Source organism: Hemitrygon akajei, chromosome 4 (genome assembly GCF_048418815.1).
Source record: "Hemitrygon akajei chromosome 4, sHemAka1.3, whole genome shotgun sequence".
Classification (NCBI taxonomy): Eukaryota; Metazoa; Chordata; class Chondrichthyes; order Myliobatiformes; family Dasyatidae; genus Hemitrygon; species Hemitrygon akajei.
Window position 1 is genome coordinate 163,445,837 of NC_133127.1, and position 16,784 is coordinate 163,462,620.

Here is a 16,784-nt window from a genome sequence, read left to right on the forward strand (position 1 = left end):
GCTTAAAGTCTGGGACATTCTCATTAGAATTTATTGTCTTTTCACCTTTCGTCTTTTATATTTTTGTGTACTTTGTGTGTTTTAATATATGTATGTTTTCCTGTTTACTCAATTTTGACAGTTGAGTTGCCAGAAACATTGATACCTTTAAACTTCTGATGTTGCTATTGAAATAGTTTAGAGGCAAAACAGATACAATATGGAAGAAGGGTTTTAGTATACCTGCTAGTTATTTTTCTATCAAACATTTATAATAGATGTTAATTGGTTAACTTTTACTGACAGTCTATTTTACTGTATAGTTTCTCATTTTACTGTATAGTTTTTCACTTTTCCAATAAAATAATCAAAAAGCTATTTATATAAAAACTTGTAAATTTCTTATAGTACAATTGTCAATTTCCAAGTACTTTGCATCGTAATAAATACAGGAAGATCAAAGTGTTAACAGATGAATGAATATGCTTGAGATCTTTTGCAACAAGTCTTAGATTTTAATTGCTGCTTTGATGAGATTTAATTCCATCAGTTTGATGCATAATTCACCAAAGCCTATGCATATTCTGTATTAGGTGACAATTCAGATTTATTTATCATAAGTACATTAAAATATAGTGAAGTGATCGCTGCATTAAAAATCAGCACACCGAAGGAGGTGCTGGGGGCAGCTCACAGGTGTTACCACACGTTCCAGAGCCATCATTGCTCCATACTGTTTCAAGAACACAGTACCAATAACTCACAAACAAAAAACACGAACAAGAGCAAAACAAGACATTTTCTCATCCTTCCCACCAACCCAGACATACAGACCATCTCCAACCCCAGGATGGGCCATCTCCTGGCCTCCAATCCCTGTCACTGGATTTTCATACTAACCGACATCGCACATTGGACTTCACCCCAGGACTTTGGGCCTAAACCACTGGATTTACTAATCATGTGTTTGACCTTCAGACTTCTGACACTGGTGATGTGGACCCTTGTAACTCCTCCAGGCTTGTGCATTCCAGTTTCTAATTCTACTGCTGTATTTTGGACTTAGACTTTCCACTTTGCCCTCTTCCTGGTGTGCAGTGTTAAAACAGCTAAAGAAAATATCTTGTAAAGAGAAATACCAGGAATTCCATAGGAGGTCCTGCAATATACCACGCATTGTTTGATACAAGCCCCAATGATAAATAAACCTGACTTTCAATTGTTGTTGTGGCTGGGAGACCAGAAACATAGCATTCTATTTTGGAGAGACAATGTTGAAGAAAAGGACTAGTTCTTCAGGTTGAATGTTTATTGGTAGAAAGAGCGTATCCAGTTTAATATATTCTTAGAATATGTCCCGTGAGGCCTTACTACTGCACAAAAACTTTAAAAATAAACATTTAGTATACCATAGTTGCTGGAGAAATATTAGATGCTTCATGCAGAAGTAAGCTCCATCAAAATAAGAAAGAACTGCATCATGCCCTATTGGTAACAACAGAAATTTACAATTCCACAAGAATCTTACATATAACACTTTACCAATACATAATACTGAACTCTACATCCTCAGTTCCTAAATGAAAAATAGAAAAGTTGTTTTTCTTTTGAATAAATGAATGTGCCTGGACATTTAGAGACTTCAAAAGCAATAGAGGCAAAACAGTGTCCTTTAAATCTTCATAGTTTAATCCAGGTCCATGTTTGTTGTGCATTCACCATTTTTGAGTGAGACTTCAGTATCCTTGGTAACATTTTCATTCTCCATTGGCTCTCCTCCGTTTTGAGAATTGACTTTCATATTCGATTGATTTACTTCTTTAGAATTCTCCACCTTTGGCTTAGGTTTAGTGACTATTGGATTGCAGATATTGTCCAGCTCCTATGATGAAAGATTAATAAAATTGCAAATTTTGAGTTATTTGGACATCACATTTAAATTCATTACACATTATTATAAAACCATTAATGCTAGTATTTGATTATTGATTGTTTCAAGTAAACCATTACAATAGAAAGCAGGTAGAATAGATCCTTTTTGAAGTAGAATAATATTTAGAGATACTAATCTTGGGATGAGGTACATGTGGTGAACACATATACCTGTCTGGACACTCCCCCCCCCACTGACTGCTCCTATGGCTCCTCCCACAGACCCTGGTAGAAAGGCGACTGGGGACTCCGCCCCGGCCTCAGTCTCCAGGATGTAGTGTGGTGATCAATTGCTACTTGTTCTTTCTTCCAGCCAATAAAAGCCTATATCTCGCCTCACGTCTCAGAGAGTTATTGATGGTGCATCAGTACAAGAGCAAGTTCATCTAGTTGAAGTAGATGTGGAAGGTCCTGTCATTGTTAGATGAATCAGGAATTGTTTTATAAGCACATAATGGTAAACAATAATTTACAATAACTTAGTTTGATGTCACAGAATACATTAGATTGAAAATAGTGGTAGAAATCAATTCTGTTCTTTTTAAAAGGTAATCAGTTGTACAGACTTCAAGTGATGATCCAGTAGACTTTTAACACGATTGAAATGCCAAGTAAAACATACAGCTTGATGCTAATGAGCAGCCACTTGAAACAAAATAATTTAGAATAGTCAGTGCTCATAACTAGTGTCTTGCCTGAAGTGGGTATTATTAAGGCATTTCAGGTACTGAAATTCAGCTGGAGAAGTACAAACTATATTGTCATTATTCAATGTTATCATTAATCTGAACAATGTTTTTGGTCACATTGCATCAAAGAAATTAATGAGTCTAAAGAGAGAAGTCAGCATTGCAGCTCTTATCAGGAGATAAAGATGGACTTATCTTAGATATCTGCCACAGACTAGATTCCAATCAATGCTTTTAGACTGAGTTTTAAAATTTCCAATCATGTAGTCATTAAAAAGTTTAATTATGTTGCAATACCTTATGTTTATCTTTAATTTCAGCCACATGTACAACAGGATCCTGGTCAAAACTTAGTTTGGCTTGTGAGTCCATTGCAATATTCATCCATTCCATTGTTTCATTCACTGACTTTTCCAATGTATGTATTTCAGCAGCCTCTATGGGGTTATAGTTTTCAGCCTGTAAAACAGAAACCTTAATTCCTCTGCCTGAATCATGAAGTAGAGTAAATTTCAATTGTGAATTTTTGTTTTGTTTGCTTACTTTGCTCCTGGCTTCCGCTGCTAGTTTTGCATAATATTGTAGTCTTTGATTAAGCTCATCAAAAGCTTTTGGTCGTGCTTCAGCTTCCAGATATCTTTCCTGAATTGGTGTACCTAATTTCTTTGTACAAAAATTTTGAAATATATTAAAACAACTCATTTGAAGTAATTAAAGTTATTTCATTTGCCTCTGCATTTGATATGTGATGTATCTACTCTGCACCTTCCAAATTGCTCCAAGGAATTTGGACATTGCTGCTCTGCCATCATCCCTTCTAGTGTTCCCTTCCAACCAAATTTGGCAAGCTCCTCACTCAATCCTCTGATTTCCTTTACTTCATTGCAATACTGATAAATCTGACTTTAGCTTCTCCCGCTCAGAATTTCAGGGTGAGTTTTATCATGATAAGATCACTGTCTCCTAAAGATTTCTTCACCTTAAGCGCCCAAATCGAATCTGGTTTGTAACACCCAAACTGGAATGGCTGATCTCCTACTCGGTTCAACCACAACCTGTTCTTAAAAAGCCATCTCATAGAATTTGTAGAATGCCGAGCTCTTGGGATCCAAAATCAGCACCAATATGATTTTCTGAATCTATCTGCACATACTCAAATCCTCCATTTTTTAATCTCCCATTGTAAGTTGTAGCCCAATTTGTATAAAACTCCCATCAGGATCTTTTTAGCCTTACATATCCTTGTATCCAACACATCAATTCTACATCTTCTGATCCTTTTTTCTTAAAACCTGTTTCTAAGGATTTGATTTCATTTTTTACTAACAGAGCCATGCCATCCCCTCTGCCTATCCTTTCAATACATTGTGTATCCTCAGATGTTAAGCTCCCAATTGTAATCATTCAGCCATTACTCCGTAATGCCCACAAAGTCATACCTGTCGGTCTCTAATTGCGCTACAAGATCACTTACCTTATTTCATATACTGAATGTATTCAAATATAACACCTTCAGTCCTGTAGTCATCACCCTTGTTGATTTTGTCTGTTACATTGAAACTCATTCCACTGACTGCAATTTTGCCCAAACATTGGCCTGTCCTTCCTGACATTCTCACCTCACACTGCCTCTGCTTGTATACCATAGAACATTACAGCACAGAAACAGGCCCCCTGGCCCTTCTTGGCTGTGCCAAACCATTTTTCTGCCTAGTCCCACTGAACTGCACCTGGGCCATATCCCTCCAAACCCCTCTCATTCATATACCTGTCGAAGTTTTTCTTAAAAGTGAGCCCGCATTCACCACTTCATCTGGCAGCTCATTCAATACTCCCACCACTCTCTGCATGAAGAAGCCCCCCCAATGTTCCCTTTAAACTTTTCCCCCTTCACCCTTAACCCATGACCTCTGGTATTTTTCCTCCCCTGGCCTCAGTGGAAAAAGCCTGCTTGCATTCACTATCTATACCCATCATAATTTTATACACCTCTATCAAATCATCCCTCATTCTCCTATGCTCCAGGGAATAAAGTCCTAACCTATTCAACCTTTCTCTGTAACTCAGTTTCTCAAGTCACGGCAACATCCTTGTAAACCTTCTCTGCACTCTTTCAACCTTATTAATATCCTTCCTGTAATTAGGTGACCAAATCTGCACACAATACTCCAAATTCGGTCTCACCAATGTCTTATACAACCTCACCATTACATTTCAACTCATACTCAATACTTTGATTTATAAAGGCCAATGTACCAAAAGCTCTCTTTACAACCTTATCTACTTGTGACGCCACTTTCAGGGAATTATGTATCTGTACTCCCAGATCCCTCTGTTCTACTGCACTCCTCAGTGTCCTACCATTTACCTTGTATGTTCTACCTTGGTTTGACCTTCTGAAGTGCAATACCTCACACTTGTCTGCATTAAACTCCATCTGCCATTTTTCAGCCCATTTCTCCAACTGGTCCAAATCCCTCTGCAAGCTTTGGCAACCTTCTGCACTGTCCACTACACCTCCAATCTTTGTATCATCAGCAAATTTGCTGGTCCAATTTGCCACATTATCATCCAGATCATTGATATAGATGACAAATAACAATGGACCCAGCACTGATCCCTGTGGCACACCACTAGTCACAGGCCTCCATTTAGAGAAGCAATCCTTCACTACCACTCTCTGGATTCTCCCATTGAGCCAATGTCTAATCCAATTTACTACCCCTCAATGTATACCTAGCGATTGAATCTTCCTAACTAACCTCCCATGTGGGACCTTGTCAAAGGCCTTACTGAAGTCCATGTATACTACATCCTCTGCCTTCCCTTCATCCACTTTCCTGGTAACTTCCTCAAAAAACTCTTAACAAATTGGTTAAACATGACCTACCATGCACAAAGCCATGCTGACTGTTTCTAATAAGTTCCTGTCTATCCAAATACTTGTAGATCCTATCTCTTAGTATTCCTTCCAATAATTTACCTACTACCGATGTCAAACTTACCAGCCTATAATTTCCCGGTTTACTTTTTGAGCCTTTTTTAAACAATAGAACTACATGAGCTATCCTCTAATCCTCTGGCACCTGCCCCGTGGATATCGACATTTTAAATATTTCTGTCAGGGCCCCTGCAATTTCAACACTAGTCTCCTTCAAGGTCCAAGGGAATACCCTGTCAGATCCTGGGGATTTATCTACTCTGATTTGCCTCAAGACAGCAAGCACCACCTCCTCTTTAATCTGTATAAGTTCCATGACCTCCCTACTTGTTTGCTTTGGTTCCATAGACTCCATTCCAGTTTCCTTAGTAAATACAGATGCAAAAAATCCATTTAATATCTCTCCCATTTCTTTTGGTTCCATACACAGCTGACCACTCTGATCTTCAAGAGGACCAATTTTATCCCTTACTATCCTTTTGCTCTTAACATACCTGTAGAAGCTCTTAGGATTATCCTTCACCCTGACTGCCAAAGCAACCTCATGTCTTCTTTTAGCCCTCCTGATATCTTTATTAGTATTTTCTTACCCTTTTTATACTCCTCAAGCATCTTATTTCCTCCCTGTTGCCTGTACATGTTATACATCTCTCTTCTTCTTTATCAGAGTTCCAATATCCCTCGAGAACCAAGGTTCCTTATTATTCGTTTTGCCTTTAACCCTGACAGGAACATACAAACTCTGCATTCTCAAAATTTCTCCTTTGAAGGCCTCCCACTTACCAATCACATCCTTGCCAGAGAACAACCTGTCCCAATCTACTCTTTTTAGATCCTTTCTCATTTCTTCAAATTTAGCCTTTTTCCAGTTTAGAACTTCAACCCGAGGTCCAGATCTATCTTTATCCATGATCAAGTTGAAACCAATGACGTTATGATCGCTGGAGCCAAAGTGTTCCCCTACACACACTTCTGTCACCTGCCCTAACTCATTTCCTAATAGGAGATCTAATATTGCATCCTCCCTAGTTGGTACATCTATATATTGATTTAGAAAACTTTCCTGAACACATTTCACAAACTCTAATCCATCTAGACCTTTAACATTATGGGAGTCCCAATCAATGTGTGGAAACTGCTGCATTCTTGGTCCTATCTGTTTCCCACCCCTCCCTCCCACCAAATTTATTTAAACCTTCCCCAAAGCTCTAGCAAACCTGTCCACAAGAATACTGGTTCCCTTTGGGTTCAGTTATAACCCGTCACTTTAGTACAGGCTTTACCTTCCACAAAAGAAATCCCGATGATACAGAAATCTAAAACTCTGCCCCTTGCACCAGCTTCTCAGGCATGCATTCATCTGCCAAATCATCCTATTCTTGCCCTCACTGGCATGTGGAACAGGCAGCAATTCAGAGATTACTATCTTGGAGGTCCTGCTTTCCAGCTCACTAAATTCTCTCCTCAGGACCTCTTCCCTTTTCCTACCCATGTCACTGGTGCCATATTTATGATCTGGTTGCTCACCCTCTCCTTTAGAATGCTGTAGACCTGATCCAAGAGGTCTTTGATCCTGGCACCTGGGAGGCAACATACTGTCCAGTGTCTCTTTCACATCCATGGAATCTCATGTCTAATCCCCTAACCATGGAACTCGCCATCACTATCACATTCCTTCTTCCCCTTCCCTTCAAAGCCACAGCACCAAACTCAGTGCCAGAGACCTTATCACTGCAGCTTCTTGGTAGATCATGCCCTCACCAGTATCCAAAGTGGTATACTTATTACTGAGAGGTATGGCCAAAGGGATACTCTGCACTGGCTGCCTATTTTCTTTCTCTAGATGTAGGCACCTGCCTCCTGCAATTCAGGGGTGACCACCTCCCTGTAGCTCCTATCACCTCTTCAGTTTCATAAGACAAAGGAGCAGAAGTCAGCCATTTGGCGCAAAGAGTCTGCTTCACCATTTTATCATGAGCTGATCCATTCTCCTATTTAGTCCTACTCCCCCACTTTCTCACCATAACCTTTGATGCCCTGGCTACTCAGATATTCTCTGCCTTAGAATCTCTGCCTTAAATACACCCAATGACTTGGCCTCCACTGCCACCTGTGGCAACAAATTCCACAGATTCACCACCCTCTGGCTAAAAAAATTTCTTCACATCTCTGTTCTGAATGGGTGCCCTTCAATCCTTAAGTCATGCCCTCTCGTACTAGACTCCCCCAACCATGGGAAACAACTTTGCCACATCCACTGTCCATGCCTTTTAACATTCGAAATGTTTCTATGAAGTCCCCTCTCATTCTTCTAAACTCCAAGGAGTACAGTCCAAGAGTGGTCAAACGTTCCTCATATGTTAACCCTCTCATTCCCAGAATCATTCTAGTGAATCCCTCTCTGAACCCTCTCCAACGTCAGCACATCCTTTCTTAAATATGGAGCCCAAAACTTCAGAGTACTCCAAGTGAGGTCTTACCAGTGCCTTATAGAGCCTCAACATCACATCCCTGCTCCTATACTCTATTCCTCCAGAAATTTCCTGTATGAGCTCAAAGTCACTGAGCTCCAGCTCCAATTCCATAACATATTCTGAGGAGCTGCAGCTCAGTTAACTCACCCAATGGCTGTTCCACTTCTCCCGGCCTTATTTTTATTTTGCCTTGCTAATGAATTGCAATTTGACTAGGCTGCCAGAAAATGCTGAAAGACTGTGAATGTTCCTTTTTAAATCTCACTCATTGACCTGTGAGTTGCTTCCTCTATTGCTCCTGATTCAATTGGGCTGCCAGATAACTTCCGTTCAAAGATTTTCTTATGTGTTTCCAATGTATCTGTCTCTACCACTAACCCTGGCAATGCATTCCACGCACCCATCACTATGTTAAAAACCTACCTCTGACAACCCTCACTTAACCTTGTTTCAATCATCTTAAAATTATGCCCTGTCACATTAGCAATTGTTGCCCTAGGGGGAAAATGTGCTGGCTGTCTACACATCTTATCTATCAAATCACCCCTTATCCTCATTTGCTTCAAAGAGAAAAGCCCTAGCTCACTCAACCTTTCCTCATAAGCCATGCTTTCAAATTCAGGAAGCAGCCTGTAAAACATCTCCCTACCCTCTCTATAGCTTCCACCACCTCCTGACAATGAGATCACCAAAACTGAACACAATACACCAAGTGTTGTCTATACAGAGTTTTATAGAGCTGAAACATTACCTCATGGCTGTTGAACGCAATTCCTCAACTAATGAAGGCAAACACACCATATACGTTCTTAATAACTTATCCCTCAATGTTCACACACAAATTGAGATGGACATGGCCTCCAAGATCATTCTGTTCTCCACACTGCTAAGAATCCAGCCATTAACCCTGAATTCTGCCTTCGAGTTCAACCTTCCAAAGTGCATCACTTCACACTTTCCTGATTGAACTCCATCTGCCACTTCTCAGCCCAGCTCTGCATTCTATCAATGGCCCATTGTAACCTATGAATACCTTCCACATACAATTCAGTTAAAAAAAATTAAGGACTTGCCTTTAGCTCCAACAACTTATCAACATATACTTGTTTAACTTGATCTTCACCATCTTCGTATAACCAATTTTCCGTTTCAGACAACAGCAATGAAATGTCTTCCAGATCCTGCAATTACAGCAAAAAATTTGTAATTTAAAAAGATAATGGAAAACCATTTTCCTCCACCCATTATCTCTCTCAATATCCAAGTAATAGCAAATACTTAACTTTAGAGTGATCTTCTCATTCTTGAATTAACGAGCATGTCCTCTTTCCCCCCTCCACCTTGATAGTGCATTTAACCCAAATGTGCTCAAATTGAGAAACTGAGACAATGGAAGAAATTTTAAACCAAATTGAAAGTTTTTTCCATTGGCTCAGTTTCGCAATTTGAGTACTTTTGGATTAAATGTACAAATCAAGGTAGAGTTTAGCAGGAGTAGAAACTTAGGATCGTGCTGGAAAATTGCTAATCCACTGTGAGTGATAATTTGGACTTCCGCACATTAATTAGAGGTGCAAAACCTACAGATTGACTTGGAAGGCTATGCAAATCAGTTTACTTGGGCACTTCCGTTTACCACTTATCCACTTTGGGAGTAAGAACAGGAAGGCAGATTATTATCTGAACGGTGTAGAGTTAGGTAAGGGAGAAATACAAAGAGATCTAGGAGTCCTTGTTCATCAGTCACTGAAGGTGAATGAGCAAGTGCAGCAGGCAGTGAAGAAGGCTAATGGAATGTTGGCCTTTATTACAAAGGGAATTGAGTACAAGAGCAAGGAAATCCTTTTGCATTTGTACAGGGCCCTGGTGAGACCACACCTGGAGTATTGTGTACAGTTTTGGTCTCCAGGCTTAAGGAAGGACATCCTGGCTGTAGAGGAAGTGAGGCATAGATTCACAAGGTTAATTCCTGGGATGTCCGGACTGTCTTACGCAGAGAGGTTAGAGAGACTGGGCTTGTACACGCTGGAATTAAGGAGATTGAGAGGGGATCTGATTGCAACATATAAGATTATTAAGGGATTGGACAAGATAGAGGCAGGAAATATGTTCCAGATGCTGGGAGAGTCCAGTACCAGAGGGCATGGTTTGAGAATAAGGGGTAGGTCATTTAGGACAGAGTTAAGGAAAAACTTCTTCTCCCAGAGAGTTGTGGGGGTGTGGAATGCACTGCCTCAGAAGGCAGTGGAGGCCAATTCTCTGGATGCTTTCAAGAAGGAGCTAGATAGGTATCTTATGGATGGGGGAGTCAAGGGATATGGGGACAAGGCAGGAACCGGGTATTGATAGTAGATGATCAGCTATGATCTCAGAATGGTGGTGCAGGCTCGAAGGGCCGAATGGTCTACTTCTGCACCTATTGTCTATTGTCACAGCTCTTGAGAGCTAAGCCCAGACTTGCTGGGAACCCCCTGCATTACACTTGGGGGGTTACTTCTCAAGTACTGAGACATACTAATACTGAGACAGAGACACTTTCTGGATAAGCGGAGGTGTCAGGCAGGTGGTAGTAAAACCATTGGTAGCAAAACCTACATGATGGGGGAAGGAAACAAACAAGCAAACTCCAATTGTTTAAGTCTTATCAAAAGAGAAATGCCAGTATATTAGCATTACAGATTATATATAATTTACTGAAAAGTTTCACTTGTACAAAATAAAGGAGGATAGAAAATGTTGTAGAATAGGTTGAGGGTCAAAATTAGTTCTTAAATGCCTACTGTAAATATATGTAGTGTGTAATGGCCTCTCTGTAATGTTCCACTGCTAATGTAATGGTTTCACTGTAGCAGAAATGTTTAGGTTATGACTAGAGATAACAGGGGCTTTGGAATGTGTGCCATCCAATGAGAGGCATGTTGTTTCTTTTTTGTGGGGCTGAGAGAAGTCTTTTGTTCGGCAGAAGATGGAGAGAGAAGATGCCAGAACGAAGTTGTAGACTGCAGGACCGTGTGGGTTGGGAGTCAACGCCCAGGGAGAGGAGGGAAAAAAAAACCCGATGGAGAATGAACAGACAGGAAAACAGTGAGCTCCAATGTTGCGGAATGGAGTGTTTCATAAGAATGGCCCTTTTCTTTTTTGTTCCTTTACTAACCCTATAGCCAAATTAAGAGTTACAAAGCTCAATCGTTTAATTGCACATTGTGTACTGTTTGTTATTTTGTGGTACTGATTTGTAACAGGGGAACACATCACGCAGCATCCACCCAAACAAGATTTCTCAAGTTTGGCTTGGCCGGAGGCTGTCTTTCCCTAGAGTAAGCCACTAGCCAAACCTGAAGGTTACAAGTGTGGGGGTACCGGGATTGATTTCATTGAATGCTGTGTGATTACCCTGAGCACTGAATCAGTGGGGTAGATATTCGTACTCCAGCTGAATTGTTAATTCGCCTGTTCAGTAGTGTTAAAAGTTGCAATTGTGGGCAGAGGTTTGATAAAATGGCGGACGCAGGTCTAATTTTAAATGCAGACTAGTGCTGACGTAGCGGTCGTGGAGACTTACCCCTGCAGAGGTGGAAGATATTTAGCAGCATTTGTGCAAGTTGAAGGAAGCTGAGATCGTCACTGAGTCTCAAAGCTGCTATGCGTTCCCATTAGTAGTGGACCAAATGAAGAAAGGGAAGGTATGGATGTGTGTGGACTATAAGATTCTGACCAGTATATGGTCCCAGGGATCGAAGATGTGCTGGCCTGTCTGAGTGGTGCGAAGTGGCCGGGGGGGGGAATGGGGGGTGGGGGGGACACATACAAAGTTCAAAGTAAATTTATTATCAAAATGTATATGTCACCATATACCACATAGATTCATTTTCTTGTGGGCATACTCAATAACTCAATAATAGAAAATTAACATTATAGAATCAATGAAATACCACACCAACTGGGCATTCAACCAGGTGCAAAAGACAACAAACTGTGCAAATACAAAATGAAAGAGATAATAATAATAAATAAGCAATATCAAGAACACGAGTTGAAGACTCTTTGAAAGAGAGTTCATAGGCTGTGGGAACATGCCAGTATAGGGCAAGTGAAGTTACCCCCTTTTGTTCAAGAAGCTGATGGTTGAGGGGTAGTAACTGTTCCTGAACTTGGTGGTGCAAGTCCTGAGGCTCCTGTACCTACTTCCTGATGACAGCAACAAAAGAACATGTCCTAAGTGGTGGGGTCCCTGATGATGGATGCTGCTTTCCGGTGACAACGCTACACGTAGATGTGCTCAAAGGTGGGAAGGGCTTTACCTGTGATGGACTGGGCTGTATCCACTCCTTTAGGAAGGATTTTCTGTTCAAGAGCATTGGCGTTTCCGTACTCGGAAACAACTTGCAGCCTGGTACTCTTGTAGGTTTTCGCAAGTATAACGGTGAGGCATTTTATGTTTAAGAAAAACTGTAACAACTCATTTATTTGCACTCCAAACACTGAACACAAAGCATGATAACAGAAACTCACGTAATTGTGTAATGTCAGACCAGCCTCTTAAAGTGAACCCCAACCCACTTTAAGTGTTTGGAGTGTTTGTGAAGTATGTACACTTCCACCAATTACATTATCCTGGATTCTCAATATACTTCCCACCACTCATGTATAGAAGTTTCTCCAAGTTTTAGATGTCATGCTGAATCTTCACAAACTCCTAAGGAAGTATAGATGCTGTGCTTTCTTTGTAATTGTACTTATGTGCTCAGCCCAGGACATGTCCTCTGAGATGATAACGCTGAGGTATTTAAAGTTGTTGACCCTCTCCACCTCTGATCCTCCAATGAAAAGTGACTCATGGACCTCTGGTTTCCTTCTCCTGAAGTCAATTATCAGCTCCATTGTCTTGCTGACTGAGTGAGAGTTTGTTGTTGTGGCACCACTCAGCCAGGTTCTCAGTCTCCCTTCTGTCCGCAGATTCATCACCTATATTTGGCCTACAACAGTGATGGCATCAGCATACTTATATGTGGCATTGGAGCTGTACTTAGCCACACAATTGTAAGTGTAAAGTGAGTAGAGCAGGAAGGCAAGCTCAATATTGTAGAGATGTTGTCAGTCCAGACTGAGGTTTGCAAGTGATGAAATTGAGGATCCAGTTGCACAAGGAAGTTTGAGGCCACAGTCTTGAAGCTTACTGATTAGTTTTGAGGGCATGATAATAATGAATCCTGAGCTGTAGTCAATAAACAGCACCCTGATGAGTGCATCTTTGCTGTCCAGATGTTCCAGGGTTGAGGAAAGAGCCAATGAGATGGCATCTATGGTAGAACTGTTGATCTGGTAGGCAAATTGGAGTGGATCCAAGTCACTTCTCAGGCAGGAGTTGTTATGTCTCATCACCAAGCTCTCAAAACACTTCACTACTGTGAATGTAAGTGCTAATTGACAATATACATTGAGACTGTTTACAAAGTTTAGGATAGTGATGAATATTGGTAGCTTGCATTGAGGTGTTTCATGTTGCAGGGTTTGCCAAACTTGGCAATTAGCTTGCAGATGTTACGTCACCCGTCAAGGTAACATCCTCAGTGCACAGTGTTGATGTTTCTCTCTGGGAGTGCTCACGTTTATATAGGCCCCCATTCACTTGCCTTGGTCCTGATTGGCTACCCCTTCAGTTGCCCTTTGAATTCTACTGGCTCATGTTTCTTTGGCTCTTAGGGGTTCGCAGATAACATCTATTTTGATATGTTTGCTTATGGACTTATCAGAAGAGAATCATGCTTCTAAAAGTTCTCATGCCTGCTTTGTGTTTGCCTGCACCAGAACCTCCATGGTACCCCGGTTAAGTGTATTTTGGTCTTCATGTACTGAAATCAGCGACAGTGGATCACATCTCCGAACCACATAAACCATTCACATTCACATAAACTAATTAGGAGTTTACATCTTGTCTGGCTGACATAGTTCTTGATGCAGTCTTCACAGGTGATCCTGTACATCACATTGCTTTTGTCGGTTATCTTCACTGATACCTTGGTTCTTGAGACAAGATTTCCTAAAATGTACTCTGGGCATGGAATGGTAGGCACTACTTATCTTAGTAAAACAGTGAATTAATATGAATTAATGAAAGTTCCTAACCAACTTTTTTAAAAAAAAGTCAATCTTAATAACTTTCCAGTTAATTTTACATAAAACAAGCTAAAATATTGGATCTACATTATTCCCCTTTAAGACCATTTTCACTCAAGTACCCACTTAAATATCAAAGATTACACATACCTTGGAACTGACAAATTTTTCAAATTGTCCATTAAGTTTCTCTCTCAAGTCATATATGTATTCTTCCACAGCATTTTTGGCATAACTTCTCTCTTTTTCTAACTTATCCTGCATGATCATATCCCCCTGTTTAAAAAAACACAGAAATTATATCTACTTCATTGCCATGTGCAAATATGTAGATAACTAAACACTATGATTTGTAATCACATAAGGCAAATCGCATTACAATGATGCAGCTGGTAGACAAAGTCCAAGTATTTCTTTGAGAATGACATCCTGCTTTTATAGCAGCCGGGTGATTATCTCAATTCCTAGAAGCCTCCAAAGAATTCAGCTAATACACTTATCTAAAAATTGGAGGGTCAGAATTTGGAATGAATAACTTGGTTTAAGAGAAAAATACACAAAACTGACATTAGATTCTAAGGAGAAAACCAGGTAGCCAGGATAATTTTAGATACTGCATATACTTTATTGACATCTGTAGATTAAAATGCATGTGTCTCTCTTCACCAGTGACTGCAGTTTCATCCGTTACCCATTCTAAAGCAGGCTCCAGCCTCTAATGCCAATGTTTCTGTTCTATCTGCCATTCCAGGGTTCTCCATCTTTCCATCTTATCCCATTGCATTGGAGCTGCACCACCAAAGTATTTTGCAAATCCAGTCTCAACTCATCCACCCTAGAATTGTTCCATTCTGATGCATTTATCCCATCCTAGTGCATGTTTGAATAAACAGCAATTTTTAAGCAACGTTATGTACTAAGACATTTTTTGGAACTGTAGATATACTATGCATCTTTCATTACCCAGACACATAATCATTACCTTTAGGGGTAATTTCCTTTTTGGAATCACTGCATTTCTTTATGACATTTAGTTATAGAATTTTCTCTATTGCACCCTTATTGAAAGATTCTGTTGTCATTCCTTATCCATGGTTCCATTAACTGGTTCCTGTGTATTCCCACAGATTAAGACAAAAATAGAATACGTTTCCATATTCTACTTACCTCCTTTGCAAAATACATGCTAAGTAGATCCTTCCCAAACTGCCACACTAGTTTAGCTTCAATGGGAAGATTAACAGTCTTGAACTTAATTTTTGGCTTTTTTGGATCTGGAGGTTGATTTGATTTCTTGTCCGTATTAGTCTGTAAGTGGAAAAAATTTTTTTAAATGGATTAAGATGTTTGCAGTCGTGGAGGTGGTGACAGAGACAATGGTCCTAATGTTATGGGTAGTGGCATCGGAAGGGAGCAGGTATGAAGAGTGTCACGTTGAATATATGGAATACAGTAAGTGGGATTGAAGGGTCAAGTCTTGGGCCTTACATGTTAACAGCAAAAAAGCTTGTGGATGGATTGATGAGTGGCTGGGAGGGCGGAGTGGTTTGGCTAAAGGAGAGGAACAGAATTCCGAATGGTTGGTAAGGATCTTAGTGGTCTGTGGTCTTACTTTAGGGATATATTTCAAAGATAAAGAGACTACAGATACTGGAATCTGGGTGGCCTGGAAGAACTAAATATTTGCAGTGCTCCAGAATAACGTTCTATAAGAAAATATACAATTTTCTGGTTCCTAATTTAAACCACATGCAATGGTAGAACTCAGGAAGTGCTCAGATAACTTCTAGAGCAATACTGATCAACTTTGTAATGGTTATAAATCTTCACTTTGGAGGAAGCAAACTTTCAACTGCAAAAAGTAACCTGACAAACTTTAAGCATTAATTTGCAGCATTAATCAATTTATTTCAGTTTGTGATAACAAATGAGCCCGAACCTAGAGCCACACATCACATTAGAAGATTGAGGAAAGATTTGATAGAGGTGTACAAAATTATGAGGTGTATAGATAGGGTAAATGCAAGCAGGCTTTTCCCCTACTGAGGTTGAGTAAGACTAGAACTAGTGGTCATGGGTTAAGGCTGAAATAAAATGTTTGAGGGTAACGCAAGGAGAAATATCTTCACTCAGAGAATGGTGAGAATATGGAATGAACAGCTAGTGGAAATGGTGGATGAGGGTTCAATGTCAACATCTAAGAAAAATTTGGATAGGTAAATGGATGGAAGGGGCATGGAGGGCTATGGTCTTGGGTGCAGGTTGATGGGACTAGACAGATTAATAATTCATCATGTACGAGATGGGCTGAAGGGCCTGTTTCTGTGCTGTGGTCTTCTTACTCTATTACATTGTACAAACACTAGGTTTCACCAAACTTTTAACCTACTTTAAGATCAACCTAACACGAGGAAATCTGCAGATGCTGGAAATTCAAACAACAACACACACAAAATGCTGGTGGAACACAGCAGGCCAGGCAGCATTTTGTGTGTGTTGTTGTTTTAAGATCAACCTAACCCTTTCCTCCACATAGCCCTCCATTTTTCTATCATTCATATGCCCATCTAAGATTCCCTTAAATATCCATAATGTATCAGTCTCTACCACCACATTTGGCAGTGCATTTTATGCACTCACAATTCTGTGAGA

At 40.2% G+C, this 16,784-nt stretch overlaps 1 protein-coding gene across 2 annotated transcripts in view; it reads right to left on the bottom strand.

Annotated features, from left to right (window-relative positions):
- Window positions 1-473: 473 nt before the first annotated feature.
- LOC140726882 (heat shock protein 105 kDa-like) overlaps window positions 474-16,784 on the bottom strand; it is a 77,039-nt gene continuing 60,728 nt past the window's right edge. Inside the window, exons 12-17 of one of the 2 annotated variants that reach the window (XM_073043845.1) lie at window positions 15,300-15,440; window positions 14,283-14,408; window positions 9,089-9,196; window positions 3,144-3,263; window positions 2,898-3,059; window positions 474-1,861 (exon numbers count right to left, since the gene is read on the bottom strand). In XM_073043845.1, the coding sequence (XP_072899946.1) occupies window positions 1,667-1,861; window positions 2,898-3,059; window positions 3,144-3,263; window positions 9,089-9,196; window positions 14,283-14,408; window positions 15,300-15,440 (852 nt within the window). In that variant the 3' untranslated portion in view covers window positions 474-1,666. The remainder of the gene's footprint in view (window positions 1,862-2,897; window positions 3,060-3,143; window positions 3,264-9,088; window positions 9,197-14,282; window positions 14,409-15,299; window positions 15,441-16,784) is intronic. The other variant, XM_073043844.1, reaches the window with a different exon arrangement.